Raw genomic sequence first — 18900 nt, 5'->3', positions numbered from 1 at the left:
TGACAGTGTTTTAAACTCCCATGGATTCCAAACATCTGCCATTTTTTAGGGTGGATGAAGGAAATGTTTTCAAGCAACTTGGAGCACTGGCAGAAATGAGATGGCAAATGATGTACCCCTAATGATAACATCACTGAGCTTGCAAAAGAATATTTGCATTGATCTTAAGTCGCAGCTTTTTCAGGTGGAAGCTTTTGATTCCTGAGGAGCTAGGGACCATTTTTGAGGGTCTGTGATAGCAGACCTAAGCCATTTTTGCTTTTCATTCTCCTTTCTGCAGATAGATAATAATATATCTGTGGCCATCTGCGCCTAATTTGAACATGAAAGGGATCATGAAAGACCACCTCTTTCACCATCATACCTTAACACCTGCTCAGATCAACTATGAAAGTCCTCAGGGAGCTGTAAAACTTTACTGGGATTTTTTTTTACTGAGTGAGGTGCTTTCCTTCTCAAACTTTAAAAGTTTGAGAGCATAACCTGTTCACTCCACTGGCTTGTTCAAAGCGCATTTTGCCACATGTGTTTGTGTGTGCCTCTCTGCCTGTTTCAGGAAGCAAGGGAGATTGCTATTCAAATGAAAATCCAAGTTGTTTCACATGGAGCCAGGATGAAGCAGGATTTGCATTCTGTGCTCATGTCTGGCTCCTTGGCACTGATTAGGAAGGAGAAAGGAGCCAGAAACTGCCTGCAGAGCAGGACAGAAGGGAGTTGGAGGAGACTGTTTGGCTAGTCCAGGCATGAGAGTTGTGGATACTGTGCCTCATCACCTCCTCTGACTTATTTCTTTCTATGCAAGGATGAAGAAGGCTTGAAAGGTTGGTGATTTTCCCATAAAGTAGATTCAATCAAAGATTCTCTTTCAGGGGGCAAACCAGGGCTGCTTAAAAGTAGTTCCCTGCTGCACTACCTTTTCTTTCAATAAGCAGAGGTACCAGGAGGGAATGGTAAATGAATCAAGCCTGAATTTCCATGGTTAACATCTATGCTTTCCAGGAACTGAGTTAATAAATCTCAGATGGTTGCTCAGCAACTCCCACGGTTGGTACCTTTTTTTTATGCTGAGCTGTGGAATGCATTGGTTTTGGCTGAATGTGTCCTTGGAAGAAACTTTCTTTGCCTAGAGAACAGACTGACGTGACCTCTGGAAATGAGAGTATTGCTGAGAACTGAATAAACTGAGTTTCAGAGTTAGAAAGCTTTTTTGTGTTTTCCTTTTCTCACAGCCTCAGGCTCCCAGGAACTCTTTCTTTAGGAGTCAGTTTTCTCCAGTTTCTCCTGTGTCCTCATGCAATAAATGAATGCTGTTTTTACAGGGAGTTTGAGTCGTGATGAGCCATCGTATATGTCACAGGAAACAGCCTGAGACATGTCTGCATTTGAAACCAGGATTTTAACTGTATTTCAATCCAGGTGTTAAATATTTCAGATATTTTATTTATTTATTATTTATTTATATTACAGTATTTTTATACCTGTAAACAGAAAGAGGTTTACTCTGTATTGCCGTTTCCCTTAGATGTTCTTCAAAGCAACTGTTTGTATGGAAGAGATTGCATAAAATTAGCAGCAGTTTCCTGTGTTAATACTTTAATCCCTGAATGTTTAGTTCTGACATTTGTACCTGAATTCTTACCAAATTAGTGTAGGCTGCCTGTGACATTATTCAATAGGGAGCTATCAGGTGTTCCAGCAGAAAAAAACCAAACATAAAATAAAAAAACAATGACAGCAAATATATTTTCATTTTTATTTTTTATTACTCTTCTTAGTTTCTGTAAGGCTCTACAGTGAATCAGTATGTCTGTATCCAGGCCAGTTGTACTTAACTTTCATGGTTATTTGAAGTACGTTTTTTCCACTAATAGAAACTGTCTCTTGCTGAGAGTTAACTGTAAGTTTATGGGAGATATTAAACCTGGACAGGGCACTGTTGTATAGTTCTTAGCCCTGGATAGGAAATAATTGACAGGACTTTTGTAAAAATGTAAGTTAGCTAAACAGCAGCTCACATACATTACAATTTTGAACTCTGACAAATGGAAACAGAAAAGCCTCTACTCCATGTTCTCAGCAGAGGTTGCCCTCCTCGCTTCTTGCCTGCTGTGGCAGAGCAGGTCAGCCAGAGAGCTTTTCTTCCCTCTCTTAATTGGGAAGAAAAATGCACATAAGGGCTGCCCTGTGTTTGTGTAGGCCCTGGCTGCTGCCCCTCATGTCCCTTTAGTCCCACCATGAGTGTGGTGATGCTGAGCTCAGAGACGTGTGAGCAGCGCTGTGGTTTGCTCGCTCGTGGAAGGAGAGTCACCTTGTCTTGGCAGCACGTGGCACAGTCCAAAAGTGCAGGAGGTGGAAGGCAGGTGAGAAGGGCTCTCATGCCAGCCTGGCAGAGCTGTACCTGAGCCCTGTGACACAGGGTCACCTGAGAGATTGTGCTCTCTGCAAGAGTGAGACCACAGAGAGGGCTCTAACACTGTCTTGCCTTTTTCTACCCAATAATTGCAACCAGGCCACAGAGAGAGCAGGGAAAAAGGAAGTAAAATAACCAAACAAAAAGTGGACACCCTTCTTCCCAGACAGAATTTTGCCTGGACCACCGAGAAAGCAGACAGGACTTTGCTCACGGCACTGTGTTGGAGGAGCCCAGGTGCTGTGGTGAGGAGTGCAGCTTTCAAGCTTACTTAGGGATTTGGGAGTTTCTGGAAACTCCTCTCTGTGTATGTAGGTGGTTCCTGCCAGTCTGAGGTAAACAGAAATCATTGTTAAGAGAAACTGAATTTGGTCTTGCCTTTACATATCTAGCCTGCCCTAACAAAGACAGTATGTTTGTATTTTAGATGTGGCATCTGTAATGCAAACACAAGACACTGTTTTGTCTTTTTATTTCTTTAATTCAGAGGCTGAGTGGTTTACGGGCCATAGAACCTGAAATACAAGCTTAAATCAGAGTTACCAGTTTCTGGGTTTGTGTTTTGTTTTGTTTTTTTTTTTTCCTTTCTTTTCTTTTTTGGTATAGTTTACAAATATGATGTGCTTTATGCTGTTTACATAGTCCCAGGTGCCGCATTGTATTAGTTTGCCTGCTACAGGGTGAATGGCTGCTTACTTTGGGAAAAAAATAATAATTAAAAAAATCAATCCTCTTATTTACTTAAATCACAATTCAGAGACTTATCACTTTATAGAATCAAAGTAAGTGTAGGAGATATTTTTTAAATACTACAACAAATACTGAGAAATTTATTTACAAATTTTATGCAGAAGTAGCACTAATTATTTCTTATTTATAAATGTGGCCAGCAAATATTAGTTTACAAGTAAACAATTTTACGACTAAAATAGCTCTTTCTGATTTCTCAAATTAGCCTTTTAAAATAGTTACTTTTGTAATATTACTCATTCTCAAGTTGTATTTTAAATATTCAGATAGAATGGGTAAAGTGCAGGTCCCTTTTCTCTGCATAGAATTCTAAAAGGCTTTTGCACAAACTTCTCGAGACAAAACCAGCTTTGAACAAGAGCAAATCATGGACAAGATCAAAAAATTAAGTTGGAAACACAGAAGTAAAAATCCCGGGTTTGTTGTGGCACTGCCTGACAAGTTCTGCCAGCCTTCTTAAACTGCTTGGTACATAAGCAGTAGTGGAAATCTTGACTCCAATTAATTCATGCAGATTGCAATTGTTCTTTGCACTTAAACCTTGACCCAAAAGGTGTGCCTTTTTGTGTGATAATAAGATCAGCCTTATGGTTTCCAGGTCTTGAAAACAAATTTCTGTGGTATAAACAGATAACAGAAATTATCATAATGAAACCAACACTTCTAAAAGCAGACAAAGTACCAAGTCCACACAATTTGCGATCATACGAAGGGCTGTGGAATGGAAAAGATCAGTACACGTTTTGGGGCCCTGTTACAAGGACTTCTTTGAGTTTTGCTGGTTTCGAGCAAACAAACCTTTTTTAAATATTTGGAGATTGAGTCTACTTCCTGAAAAACTGAAGCCAAAGTCTGAGCATATTTGATTTGAAATTAGGTCATCAACTCTTAAGCAATTTTAATCATAGCAGGTAGGAATTTGTTTCCTTCTATTTTCAGATTTCTGTAGTTTCCTTTTTTCCTTGTAATGTGAGAAATAATGATCATGCTTCTTCATCTGTTAAAAGAAATATCTCTACCATTTATGCTATACAAACACTTGTGTATCTGGTTGCTACCAGTTTTCTTATGACTGTGGCCAAAGAGTTCTTTCTGATTTTGTGGCTCAAAACTAGGTGCAAATGTAGGTAAAAGACAGTTTTGTTGCTTCTTCAATAAAAATGAGGTATGGCCCTTTTTTTGTGTTCAGTAAGAAGTATGTCAGTTAGGAGAAAAAAGGACATAGTTCTGAATATGACTGAGCTTCCACTGAACTTTCAGGTGTGACTGATTGATTCATGGGGGAAATGGGAGGCTTGAGTTGGTTAGTACGACTGAAAAATGATTGTGGAGCAAGCACAGGGATTTGTTTGAAGAGAAAGTGGATACCTTCACTAACTAGTTCCCTTTTCATATAAAGAGGGCCCTGACAGAGGAGAAATAGTTGTTTCACACAAGGGCTGGGTTTTTCCCAGGTTCACTCTCAAGCAATGTTTAAGCAATTTGTTGATACCTGTGAGTTGCCAGCACTGTTGTTTGTGATATTACTATAAATTTTTACTTTACTTCCCCCTTCTTCCTTTTTTTTTTTTTTTAACTGAATGCTCCATTTCCTGCAGTTGAATTGTATATGTTAAAACCAAATACAATCTAACTCTGCTAAGACTGGGAAAGGGGGGAGGAATTCAAATATTTTAGCTGACTGCATCCTGAAGACAAATTAGGAATAACTCAAAATACTGTCAAATACGAAATAACTTGTGATTTAGCCTCGTATCATTGTTTGTATGTTTCATTGTATTTTGGTGATAATTGTATGATTGAATTTTGTGATGATTGCATGACTGTATTTTGGTGGTTTAAAATGATGTCTGAAGAGGAGAGCAGGAAAATGATTAACATTCAAAGGCAGACTGGATTTTGAGGGTGATGTATTAATAGCAATACATCCCTTTTACACTGACATGAAGTGCACATAACTGAACTGGTTCCTCTTGTCTGTCTGATGGATTGTTGCCTTAAGAGTAAGGCTAACTTTTCTGTTGGGGAGGAAGGAGATCTGGCACAAAATAACCCCCTTTCAGTCCGGCTGGATCTCAGCTGGAGAGGGGACTTGGGACAGCTGAGTGACAGCCAATTCAGCTCTAAGGATCAGAAATGCAGAGCCAATGTGGCTTTGCAAGTCCAGGTGTGCTCAGTGAGAAGCATTGTGGTTACAGATGCACAAACAGTGCAATTCACCCTAAGTCTGGTTGTGCCCAATGAGCTTTTGCAGCCAGATCTGAAGTCTGGTGACATTCAATAACTCTCATGGCCAAGTACAAGATAGTGTCATTTATTGAGCAACAGAAATGCAGATTTTACTGGATTGCTGGTGATAAATACACCGTCTGAGAAGCATGTGTGAATACACAAAATATGAATAATACAGCTGGTGACAAAGACAATAAATTGCGAGATGGCTCTTTCAGGCTAAAGTATGATCACAAATACAAGATTGCTTTTTAAATTTCCCAAAGAAGGACTCAGTATAGCTGAGTGTTTGAATTCTACTTCTTAGGCATTCACAAAGGTGCAGTCTCCTTTAACCTCCTGCCCCACTTAAGCTATATCTATATTGTTTTCTTTGAGGGAGGGGAAAAAGGGAAAAATTAGAGTTGTCATTCCATGTTTAAGGAATTTGCAGGTTTTAGTCTGTTAGCATGTGCAGAGGCATGAAAAGTAATATGTATTTTGAGTTAGTGAAGCAAAGGTCAGCTTTTGCTCACTATTTGGGTCATTCCTGTGGCTTAGTTCCTGTTAGCTGCACTGTCTTAAACAGGGAATGACCACAACACTTCTGTGCTGCTCCACCCTTTGTTTCGTGCCTCTCTTAGAGTGATACATCAAGCTCCTTCAATGTTTCTGCTCCTAAGGTGTGCAGCACTTTGTGCCTGGTGAACTACAGCCAACACGTGCTCCTTCTCACTGACCTTTGTTTTTTATTCTTTTTCCCCACACAGATTAAAGAAATATGATCCTCTAATCTCCCAGTCCCCATTTTTTTCCTTCAACCCAAGCATCTCATCTTTCAAGGCATTGTTAAGACTATTTACGATGCTTTCTTTGGTTACAGAAGCAGAGGGATTAGATGCAGGCCAGGGTATCCTGTAAAGCCAAGGATGAATGCACCTGGGAAAAAAAATTTATATGAGAACACATTGTTCTTGCATGTTTATCACGTAGGCTGATAATGCAGGTAAAATAAATGGGAAAATCCATATTTGATCAGCTTTGAACCTTTAAATCAAAGGGATTTAATTTTCTTGGAATGTCGTGTGTTTTCTGACTTGAAAATGCAAACACCATTGCCAAACACTAGCAGAAAGCTGTGAGGCAGCAGGCATGTTTTCTATTTGCCATCTGAATTTCATACTACCAAGCCAGAATGATTCCTCCTGGTGAAAATCCTAAGCGCTGCCATGTCCAGCCTTAAATCAGAGTGATACTGCTATCAGATGAGAAGGGCAATATTGCCTTTCCTATTTCAGCCTAAAGTAAAATGCTCATCCTCACTCTGCAGTTGACACAATTAGCTTAGACTCTAAAGGGGCAATTAATTGAGATAGAATGGAGAAAATAATTTGGAAACCAGTAGCAGTCTGTTGGAGTGCAGCAGCAGCAGCCAGTTGCAGAGGTTAATTCCAGGCATCTGCCTCACTTCCCTGGCAGATGTTGCCAGCCTTGAGATGCCAGTATTGGACCCCTTCCTAAAGCATCCCTTGAACTGTAAGAGAATTGTGCAGTGATTGAGCTGGGGCAGAACCTCTGAGCTTTCAGTCATGTGTATTAATGTAAATAGGAACCACTTAGCGTTAAAAGATTTTCAGTGGTTTCTGCTTTGTGACTGGTGCCTCTTCTCCAAGAGCTGCTCAAGACTCTGTCAGCTGCACAGGTTTCTTTTGCCCCTGCTCTGCTCCAGCCCACAGCTAAATTAGGTACTTAAAGTGGTTAAAATTTATCCTAAGTTCCTTTAGCCTGAAGTACTATAGCAAGCTTTTTTTTTCCCCCAGCCAAATCCTTTTTTTTAATGTGGATAAATATCTTGTAAACTGAATGTGCTCAAAGCACAACTTCATGTGTTTCTTCTCTATCTCCAAATCAGTATTCAGGACTCTGCTGAAGGCAAAGGGGCTGTGGGGCACTAAGCATGAATTTCTCTCCATGCTATTAGAAAGAAACAGCTTTTTATCTTAGGGCTGCTCAGAAGTTGGGGTGGGGGGGTGGGGGGGGGAAAGAAATGGTGATTGAAGGGAATTGGACAGAAGATACTTATTCAACATCTTGTTATTCTGTCAGTCTAAGCTGAACTCTGCTGTTGAACCTTAAATGAAGAAAAAAAAAAACCCTAAGTTGTTTTTACATTCCTTTTCATCGTGGTGTATTTTTGCATATTAGTAACCTGCAGAAACATGCTCAGTAGGGTTTGGGATATTTTTAATAGCAAAGATACTGTCAGAGATGAGCGGATCAAATATATGCTTTATTGAGGATCAGAAACTGGAGTTCCTGTTCCCTTAGAAAATCAAGAATTTGAAATTGCCATTGTTTGGAATTAGAACACAGAGCTGACTTTCTGAATATCTTTGATTTGGGAAGGGAGGCCTGTTTTGTTTCAGAAGGATGAATATTAGTTTTTAACTTTATATATGTATTTAGTATGTAGACTTAGCTGTGGTATTTAAACATGTTTTACTGAAATTTTTCATATAAGTCAAATTGTATAATTTTCAATTGCTTATTTCAAAACCAGTAAAAATCAGTAATTCCTGAAATTATTTCACCTTTAGCACAATTTTCTTTTTCAGTAAAGTGTTTGAACTGAAATCAGATGTGGCTCTAATTGATTTGATAAATGCAGAACACAGACACTTTGTAGTAATTCTCTTCAGAAGGGCCATTTCTTAAAATGTTTTCAAAATAGACCTTTAAAAAAGTTTAGTAGTATCACTTATTTCTTTATATTAAGACAATGATGCAGAATAGTGCAGTAGTATTTGGAGTTTCACTTCCCTGGCAGAAGACCTTCTTTTCCCAAGAACTGAGGATCCATAGTTGTGGGGAAGTTATGACAGGGAGAGAAGCTAGGATGCTTATGTCCTGCATGGTGGCTTTCTGGACCAGTCTCTGTGTGACAGGGGTGTGAGGGACGTATCTCTGCCTTCGGAAGTAAGAAGAATCTGAATTTGTCCTGTCATTGGTTTTTGGTAAAGCTAGCTGATGGTAAAGAGGCACATTATAGAAATTATAAATATTATACTAATTCTCTTGTCAGGTGGAGTGTCTGTCCATTCAGGTTTTCATGACACGACTGAGATATGCGAAGGTTTTGACCCTGTGTGCTAACCTATGCATAGGAGTAAAATGGTTACTTTTTCCAGCAATTCCAAGAGATTCTGATTAAATCTAAAACAATTACTTTACGGCTTGCATGTGCAGTGATGTCACTGCGTAGGCAGGGAGGGTGGAAATTGCTAATAAATAAATAATAACATCTGTTATATTTTATAAATCTTATAAATGCATAAATGCATGGCCCTGTTCAGCAGTGCCTTCAGAAGTGGACTGTGCTACTGTGGACCTGGGAACAGGAGATCCCCCTTACTGCATTACCATTGTGCTGTGAATTTGCTCTGGGCAATCCCAGAGAAATATGTTTGGCTTGGCTCAAGGCACTTCCAGTGGTGGTACCTTTTGTGTGCCTGGCTGTCTAAATTAGATGTTCCTGCTGTTGCCCAGAGAATTTAAGGAGAATATAGTTTATTTCTTGCCTTTCTGGCATTAATTGCTCATTTAATTTTGTTTGGTTCATTGGCTTTTAGTAAAGCTTGCTGATGGTGAAGAGGCACATTTTAGAAAGTGTAAATATTGTACTCACTCTTTTGTTTTCCCTCTTGGTACAAAGAATGAATGTTCTTGTGCCCTGAATTAATGAAAGACCTTTGGTCTAGGAGCCTTATCTAATTAGGTAATCGTGGGCATGTTTTCTGTGTTAGAAGGGACTTCATTTTATCCAAGAAACCCCCGATAATTTCACAGAAGGAGGAACTGGAACAGTGTTTTCCCTGTGTGGGAGCTGTGATTGTGCACATGGCCACAAGGATGCCTGTCTGTGTGGGCTGGTTACACGCTGGCTGCTGCTCACAGGTCATGTTTGAGCAGCTTGTGAAAGGCAGCCTTGGCTGAGCCTGCTGCAATGCCGTGTGCAGAGATCAGCAGTGCCGGACGCAGCTGGGAAGGCACGAGGGATGCCGATTGGTGGGAAACATTTGAACTGGCAGGGAGAGCAGGTAGCTGAGTGCAGCAAGCAGCCTACATAAGGATCACAGGTTGCATCTGGGATTTCCTGATGAATGCCTAATAAGCACATGGATTAGATGGGCAGAACTCTTCAAGCTGTTGTAAATGTAGCTGAAAGAAGCGTGGCTTGGAGGACAACAAATAACTGCTCTCGTGAAACTTTTTTTTGGCATTGCAATATTTAAAGCCCAGAAAAATAATGGAGAGAAAACTGGACAATAAAATGAAAAGGGAACTGTCCTACTTAGCTACTTTAAACGACAGAAACATATCCTTGGTGTCTATTCGTAAGCAGCAGGCAGCTCGTGATGTGCCTGAACTACTGATTATTGGTGAAAAGTCCAAGACGGCATCTCCGGTAAAAGCAAGCAGTAACTTGCAGAAAGAAGAGAAACTTTTGCAGAGTTACTCCATGGGAATGACAGAAGTCAATACAGATGAAAGGCAGGTCAGTGTGTGTGTGTCTGTGTGTGTGTGTGTGTGTGTGTGTTTGTTTGTGTGCATGTTGGGAGGGAAGTGGTGTTTCTGAACTGGTGAATTTAAAACAAAGCGTGTTGGACATGGGTTGTATATTAAAGGAGGGTAAACCTTCTTTATCTAAATTGTCTCGATCCCCAGCATTGATGCCAGCCCCATAACAAGCAGTACAAATGCAAAGTCCTCTGGGGATCCTCTGAAAATAATCTTTGAAAGGAGTTGTTAATGATGACTTATGCTCTAGAGCATAATGAGCATTGTTTTAGCTCCACCTCTAATAATACAGAGTGGTGATTCCTAGGAAGGAAACATAATAGTATTTCTCCTTTTGAACTCCTATTGCTCCAGTAGTTTGAAGAAGCTCATACTAATCTGGAGTAACAGAAATTGCAGAAACATTAAAAAGTCCTTATTGTAGGTAAGTAGTTATTTATATCTAGTACATGGGTGCTAGTGAAGTGCTTGATAAATACATCTTGCAACTTTTAAAAAAAATTCAACGTTGTATATAACTGTGGTACTTTTGGAGATTAAGTGCTGTGGTGAAGAGACTTAGAAAGATGAATGGTGAAAGAAACATGATGAGGTTTATTCTTTTAAAAGAGTTTTGCTGTTTAAAATGTATGTACACTGGATTAATGTAGTTTGGATCAGTGAATATTGTGAATATTTAAGGAAAATAAACTCTCAGAACAAAGCTCAGTTGGTTGGAGCATAGTACTAATAATGCCAAGGTGGTAGGTTTGCTTCCTGTATGAGCCATTTGCTGAAGAATTGGACTTGATGATCCTTGTGGGTCCCTTCCAGTTCAGAATGTTCTGTGATTCTGTGTGTTCATGTTCTTTGAAACTGGGTATGCTTACAATGGTTCAAATAGTGTCAGACTGGAATGAAATAACAGCCCGAAGAGACCAAATGTACCTGAAGGCTTTTTCTGCCTCGAGTTACTTCTTGTATTCTAAATGTTTGCTAGAAAACAGTCATGACATAAATGACTTTGTTCTACCAAAAGATCTCTTCTCTGTATTCAGTTTACTGGGGTATATATGCTGCTTGTACTGGTGCTGTGAAGAACATCACAAAGAAGTTTGTCTTGTTTTAATTCTAAATTAGAAACATTTCGTTTACATCAAGCTTTCCCCCTTTCCCATTAACCAAACTTGGTTTACACAGCTCCCTTTAATTTAAAAGTGCTGTTATGGTCTCTGAAGTTTGTTGACTACAGTGTAGGTGTCATTTCAGTAAGACTGGCTTCAGCTGCCTAAATCTTTCCCTATCATTTGTACTGTTGGAGAAGCCTGATCCCAGGTGGGAAATAGCAGTCCCTTGGCAGAAGCGTTAGTAAATCAAGTTAGTATTTTGTAAACAAAAGCTTTATAAAGTCTGCTTTGTAGTAATAATCTCATTGAATCTTGATATTCAGGTTTAGAAGGTGTTTTTATCCTCATTTAAGACTCAGGAACTGTTTGTAAGTAACTACTTACAACACAATTTGTTATTTTTCAAACAGTTCCTGAGTCTTAAATGGATACAGTACTACTGGATATAGTAGCTACTGACATTTGTTAATCTTCATTTGGGAGATGAGGGGGGAAAGAACAATGGTTATGATCTAATACATTTAAACAATATGCTCTGAAACGAGATGCACTGAAAAATGTTAAGGAGGATAAAGATTGAATTTCTGGCTACTCTGTGTGCCAGAGTGCTGCTGTTACTGGCAAAAAATTGAAGACTCGTGACCTTTGATGTTTTTGTGGCTTCTCTGCCCTCATTTTGTTGTTCACTGTCTGCCTATAATAAACTGGGAAACTTCTGAAGCGTTTAATTATTAGTGTGTGGCTTTTCAGTTGTGTGCTGCCGCTGCCTGAATCCAAAGCCATGAATCAGGCAGTTTGGGAAAGAAGGAAGTAGGGAAGGTAAAACACAGATAAGATAATTCTTCAGCAGTTGTGCGCTCAAAGGTAAGAGGGCAATAATTGATTTCAGCCCACAGAGGTACAGGGAAAAGAGCAGCCCAAAACTTCAGGACATAGTGGATGAGAGGTGCAGTGACCTCCAGCATTTGTGGATGAGCAGGCAGGGAGAGGCAGAGGGGGAGGTGCTGAGTGGGCCAGGCCCCATCTCCTCCCCGCTGATTGCCTGGCATCACTTTGAGGAGCCTGGCGCTTGAGTTTTAGGATGTGAAAGTTGCTATCCCTGCAGGCCAGGCAAAGGAGGGCAGGAGAGCAGTGCTAGAGAAGGGGGGAGAACCTTGCTGGATGAGCTGAGAGGAGCAGTGCTGTGCTGGATCTTGGTGTGGGTGATGCTCAGGGAGCTGTGGAGTGGGTCTGTCACAACCTCAACCTCGTGCTGCAGAGGCCAGGAATGTTATACTGGCATTTTGGAGTTGGCTGCACCTCTTGGGAAAGGGAAATGGGTAGAGGGATGGCTTTCCTGGTGACAGGCCACCCCACAAGGTGACCATGAAACACAGCAATGGAGGCAGCATGGGGACTCAGCCAGGGGTGGCTGGTGGTTTCACAGCCAAGGAAGGCACAAACCTTCCTTGAGTTGACAGGCATGGTGTTGCATCCATTCTCAAGACATGGGTCACCATGCGTGCATGTGTGGGGGTCTTAGTGCCATGGTTTCCATGTCTTTGGTTTTTTTCTGAGTTCAGTTGTTTTTCTCAGATTTATTATGTATCCCTTCACTGCTTGAACTCTCAGCCTTTGCATTTTTGAATGGGAATATCCAAAAGAAGGAGCCTTTTTTGGGGTACCATGGGTCAGCATGATGCCTCTAAGGGCAGCCCTCAATGGGGTGGGTTTGCCCCACCAGCCATACAGACCATGGGCTAGGACTACCTCTCCCAAATGAACCTGCCATGAACTCTGGATGCTGTGATGCCATGAGCTCTGTGCCAAACCAGGCCTCGAGACTTGGTGCTTCCAATCCAGCAGTATCTCCCTGCCCTGCTCCACCTCCATGCTCTCACAAAAAGTTAGTTCATCCCCAGGGCATATTCCTTTTGGATGATCTTCCTGCTGTCTGGAGGGAGTGCGAAAGGAGAGCATGAGCTTCTGCCTCTTCCAGCTGTTCCCAAGCCCTGCTTTGGCCCAGGACAGGCATGAGTACTACAGCTCCTGTCTGGGATATGAAGGGTTGTTCTTCATGCCTTGTTTCTTGCTTTGAAATCCTCATACTGGGACTTGGGCTTCAGGTGCCACACTCCTGCACATTTGCTACTCATCTTGGTTCTGGTTCAGAGCTTCTCCTGTTGATGCAAGTGTTTTCCAGCCAGTACTTGTGCTTTCTTTAAAGCTGTCTCCATCTACTACTGATTCTTTGTCAATGATTTCTCAGATTTCTTCAATTTTTTTGTATTGGTCATATGAGCTTCATTACTTCGTGTCAGGTTTCTTAGCTTTCAGAGTAGAGACTCGCTCTGCTGTGCGCTTTCAGTTCTAACTTTTACATGCAGAACAAAGGAGGGAAAGAATTGGCATCATTTCACATGTAATTATTTGTATATTCTTCACACGGATACTGTAAAAATATGCATGAGGCTGGTAGAGCAAACAGACTTGGTGTATACCTGCCCTTAAAAGTGAGCCATTCTCCGTTGGTGTGGAGACAAAAGAGTAACTACAGCCAGTTCTTTCACACATTCCCTTCTGGATGTAGTTAGATGCATTTCCATTATTTTGTTCATATTTCTCTCTGGGCAGAAAAAAGCAGAAGGGGCAATGCCTGAGACTCCCAACCACCTTTTTGGGCATTTTTGGTGGTGATTGCTTTTCTGATCCTCTTGCAGGTAGTGTCTCTGAATTACCATACAGCCTCATAGATGCCATTTTATGTGTGGGTGTCAGCTGGTTTGAGGAAACCATTTTCTGAGACCCAGCATATGCCTGAGGAAAACTATGGTCACATTTCTGTATGCCTCATCTTTGTGTCCTTACATGAATCTGCTGTTTTCCTCTTGTCTGGTGTAGAAACACCCTTCTTGCAAATACACACATGTATGTATTTCTGCCTATTCTGTTTCTGGGATTTTTTTAAAATCTGTTATAAACGTACTAAAGGCTTTGTAAATACTTTGTACCTGTGCACATTTCTTGGTTTTGGGGGTAGATTCGTCAATGTTTTGTTACTTGTGTGGGTTTTTTTAAGGGAAAGAAGCTTTTTAGTTTTCTTATATCCACATCCCGTCTCTATTTTTTCCTTGTCATTTAAAAATTTGCATGCAAGGATTTTTCTCCTGCAGATCATAAACATCTGGTTTCGACAAGTAGCAAACAAAATATTTTTGCCAATTCTTCTGAATGTTGGGATAGCTTTTTATGCAAAACAAAAAACAGTGTCCAAGTTTTGAAGTTTCTGTGGCTTACAATGCATTGAAATAGTGAAATCAGTCCTTGCTTTTATGTTTTTCAAAAGACTGGATAATGAGAAATACCCTCTAATCTTTTTACACTATTAATTTGAATTACTTTTATGTCACGGTGTACCTTGGAAAACTGAGACAGTGAGCATGGCAGGGGGAGGGAACACAGTGGAGGACATAAGGCCTGTGATGGTTCCAGAGTTTCATCTGCAAGAGGTGACCAGACGGGCGGTGAAGCAGAGAGTGGAAGATGCTCATCTCCTCCATTCGTGCTCTGTTTCACCAAAGGATGCAGAAGGCAAAATACCTTTGTCCTGCAGGCCAAAGTACATACACAGGGTGAGCTTCTGTGACTGCCACACAGATTGCACTGGGTGTTTTTGATAAGTGAGCAGTGTCCTTGAGGGACTGGGGACAGGGAAGAGGGGATGACAGACAATATTCACCTAACGCTTCTTATCTTCTGTGACCGGGAGAATTTACAATCAATGCGAGTTTGAGTTTAGGCCACGTTTGAAATGTAGGTGGATGGGAGACTGTTTTCAGAAGGGTTTTTTCCCCTTACATAAGGCCTGGTTATTATTTCTAATTGTGGGAAGTCACAACAATAGGAGGACACAAGAATGGGGGTGTCCTGGTTGTCTTTGTGTGGTGCTTAAACAGGGCACCACCTTCGCAGGGAAGTCTGATTAACTGTTAATGCTTTGTTTTGAAAGGAGGTGCTTGTGGTACATTTCCTTATATGCTGGGGATTTCACTAACTTATGGGAGGGGAAATGCAAGGAGAGCAATGTCCTGGGTGCTGCCAGGCTGATGGGAGGAGGAGGCAAAAGGGGATGCCAGGTCTAAAATATTCCTGACTCTTCTTCCCCAGCATCCCTGGAGTGCAGCCATGAGGCCAAGCAGAAGAGGGGGAGCAGGAGAGAGAGTTTGCTGTCAGGATAGTTGAGGGGCTGCACCATAATCTTGAAGAGTTGAACTTGCTCATTCCTCCTCTTGTTCTAACAAATACAATATAGAAAATTCTGAAAGCAAATTTTTTGTCTTAAGTTTTTGCCGGTTATGTGGCCCCAGACCTCATTATTCCCAAGCTGTCTAAGCGTGAAATAAAATCAAGTTAATGAATTTTGAATACTGCATCAAATGAACTGGATGCAGTCTAGTGTGACTAAGCAGCCTAAATGCTTCTCATCCATGCTGTGGTATTGAGAAAGAAGGTTTCTTGTGGGCCACAGGAGCAGGATCTGCAATACTGAGAGTGATCCAGTGGGCCCTTCTCCAGGCTCTCCCTGCAGTAATGCCCAGCATCAGCTGTTTTATTGAATGTCAGAGAGCCCAAGGCTTTGCAGGCAAGAGAATAGTTTTATCCTAGTAGCTTTCATCTAGATCTCTAGTATTTAAAGTTGCCTTAAATCATGGACATGAATTTTCATGTTCTTTCCATGAAATCTGACCATCTAGGACTTGTCCCTGCCCTTTTCAATCTTCCTCATCACATGGCTCCAGCAACTGGAGCTCTCAGTACTTGTTCTGTAAGAAGCATTGGCACTATTTTTTTTTTTTAATATTTCATTTTCAGTTGAATTGAGTGCATTCAGCTGTAGAGTTCCAGTATTGCAGAGGCTGTGATCTGACTGAGAGGCCACGTCTGGCTGGCCTATTTCAGTACTGGCCATCCTGAAAATCAGTGTTGGATGAAATCAGTGAGTTACTGTAGGACAATTTATAGTCCTAGGTGCCTCACAAGTAGGTAAATAAAATTAAACCATAGTGAAAATATCTACTTACAGTTCTGTGTCTTTCAAGGTCTTTGTTAGATACAGATTTCAAGTTAAAAGGATTATACATTAAATGCAGAGAGCCCAGGACTTTATGTGCATGCATTTAGCTCTTCAAATATCATGCAACTGACCCTTCCTGCCAACCAACTTGTTTCAGGCTTCTGGAAAAGTAATGATTCTGTTTTCTTGGTCTTTTTTGTTTTCTTTGTTTTGGTTTGAACTCCTCCTGGGAAATAGCAGGTTGGCCAAACTGGGCCAGTTTATGACCTTTTTGGAGAGGCAGTCAGCACACTCTGTACTGTGACCCCCTGTGCCAATGACAGTGTGCTCTGAAGAGCAGCTCAGGCTATGTGATGGAAGTGTCCTGTGGCTGCAGAGAACTCAAGTTTTAAATTACTTGGTTGGGGTAGGAATATTGAGTCAATTCTGCTTTTATATCCCTAGTCAGTATTTTCTAAATTGCTGCTCAAGAGACTGTCAGAAGCCTGATTCATCATCATGGGCATAACTCACTGGTAATATATTCAAAGTGTAAAATAATGTTGGAAAGGGTTTTGGCCATATAGACTAACTTGAGAGCACTTCTAGTATGTGCTTGAGAGCATATGGAGACTGTTTTTGCTTTTACAGGGCTGAGGATACATGCATTTATTTTTACTTTTCTACTTTCTCCTTAGGCTTTGTCCAACATCGTTTCTCCTCCTGGTTGTGAGCTGAAGCCTACAATGAAGCATAATTTTGCTTTTGACAACATAGGCTATGAGGCAAGCTCTGAAACCATGCCCTCTCCACCTTCCCAAGAGCATACTGTGGTAGTCAACATTGTGGGAATGACCTGCCAATCATGTGTGCAGTCGATAGAAGGCCGAATTTCCAAGGTGAACGGCATTTTGAGAATTAAAGTCTCCCTTGAACAGAACAACGCTGTTATCAAGTATCGGCGGTCGGAAATAAGCCCTGAACAGATTTGCCAGGAAATTCTGGATATGGGCTTTGACGCCAACATAGCTGAAGAGAAGTTGACAACAGCAACTGTAAATTTGCCAAGCTTGAAAGAAGCAGTAGCTAAGCTTCGGGTAGAAGGCATGACATGCCAGTCCTGTGTCACCAACATTGAAGGAAAGATTAGGAAACTGCACGGTGTGGCAAAAATCAAGGTGTCACTTGATAACCAAGAAGCAATTATTGCTTACCATCCTTACATCATTCAGCCTGATGACCTCAAGAGACACATCAGTGACCTGGGGTACGACTGCACCATTAAAAGTAAATCAGCCCCTTTGAAGCTGGGTGCCCTTGATCTCCAGCGCTTGCAGAATGCAAACCCCAGGGAGACACCCGCAAATTTTGGGAGTGATGGGCTGGATCCACTGGTCCCCAAGATGGGTAGCACAGCAACAGTGACTGTACAGATAGAGGGCATGCACTGCAAGTCCTGTGTCAGAAACATCGAAGGAAATATATCAGATCTTCCTGGCATAAAAAGTATTAAAGTGTCTTTGGAGCATAAATGTGCTGTGGTACAGTACAGCCCAGATTTAATCACCCTGTCAGCTTTCCAGCAAGCTATCGAATCCCTTCCACCTGGAAACTTTAAAGTGAGCCTCCTTAGTGGTTCAGAAGCAAATAAAACAGCATCTCCCTCAGGTGCTTTCACATACAATGTCATCAGACAGCCACCACAAGGCACGACACATGTGGCTGTTATTAAGATTGATGGCATGACCTGCAATTCTTGTGTCCAGTCCATAGAAGGGGCTGTATCACAGAGGCAGGGAGTGAAGAATGTAGTAGTTTCTCTAGCTGGCAGTACTGGGACCATACACTATGATCCAACTGTCACTAGTGGAGAAGAGTTAAGAGCTGCCATAGAAGACATGGGATTTGATGCCTCTGTGCTGACAGGTAATAGTGTCTTTTCTTCTGTGGGTAGCGTGCCAGGGTGGGTCATGCAAGGTCTGCATTGAGATTCCTTTCTGGAGAGAAACCCTTAAAGCATCGCATTGACATTGTCTCTTCTGAATGCCTGGCCTGATCTGACCTCATTTAGCAAGGGAGAGAGGTTTCAGCTGTAAGGCACCTTATTTCGGCCCTTAATAACTGCAGCAGTGGGTGTAAGAGCTGAGTTACATTATGAAGCCAAAAAGCCTGACGTACAAAGCCTTTCAAGTAGCTCATCTCCTTACCCCCTGAAGTAGGCTTCCTCCTATGTCTACAGGCTGCTTTAAGTAGATCTATCAAACCAAATGTTTACATTTATGTTCCAGAATACTAAAACTTACAAACTTCATGAAGTATTTAAAACCACTTTTTACCTAGCTAAAACTTCTTTTTACTGTCTTTAGCCTTTGAACTTTATTTCTTCAGTATTTTTGCCTGCCTTACGTCACTAAACCTTGCTTTAAGCAAGGTGAGTGGCAAAATGCAGGTACTCTTTGGGGGGAACAGCTGCTTTTGCATTTCAATTGCATCAGTGTATGCATTTTGTACATGTGCTCAATGTTTAAAAAGTTGTTTTGATGCACAATCTCCTCTCTCGCAAATTTTGAATGTGGCAATTTTCACCTGCCTCAACCAAACATATTTGCTTTGAAATACCTGATGCAGTTTACCTGAAATTAAGTAGTTTGATCACAAAAAACCACATCCTATTCACTTCTCTCATGGGTCCAATCCCTCTGAATCTGTGGTACTACTACAAATGAGGAGGGCCCTGTATGTGGTGTTTAATTATAATTTGTTTCGTTTATAATTTGTTGGTGGGAGAGTTCCAACTCCATCTGGAAAAGGAG

General features: G+C 41.2%; 1 protein-coding gene across 5 annotated transcripts in view; it reads left to right on the top strand.

The window, feature by feature from the left end:
- Positions 1-696: 696 nt before the first annotated feature.
- The window catches only part of ATP7B (ATPase copper transporting beta), a 40400-nt gene continuing 22196 nt past the window's right edge, over positions 697-18900 (top strand). For 4 of the 5 annotated variants that reach the window (XR_013180939.1, XM_077173722.1, XM_077173721.1 and 1 more), the window contains exons 1-2: positions 9383-9926; positions 16786-18013. Coding sequence is in view for 4 of the 5 variants with exons in the window: in XM_077173722.1 (XP_077029837.1) it covers positions 9678-9926; positions 16786-18013 (1477 nt within the window). In the remaining variant the exon portion in view is untranslated. Of the gene's footprint in view, positions 822-9382; positions 9927-16785; positions 18014-18900 lie in introns of those variants that run through there. The other variant, XM_077173723.1, reaches the window with a different exon arrangement.

Source organism: Agelaius phoeniceus, chromosome 2, assembly GCF_051311805.1.
Source record: "Agelaius phoeniceus isolate bAgePho1 chromosome 2, bAgePho1.hap1, whole genome shotgun sequence".
In the NCBI taxonomy this organism is placed as follows: domain Eukaryota; kingdom Metazoa; phylum Chordata; class Aves; order Passeriformes; family Icteridae; genus Agelaius; species Agelaius phoeniceus.
This window is presented reverse-complemented; position numbering and strand designations above follow the sequence as displayed.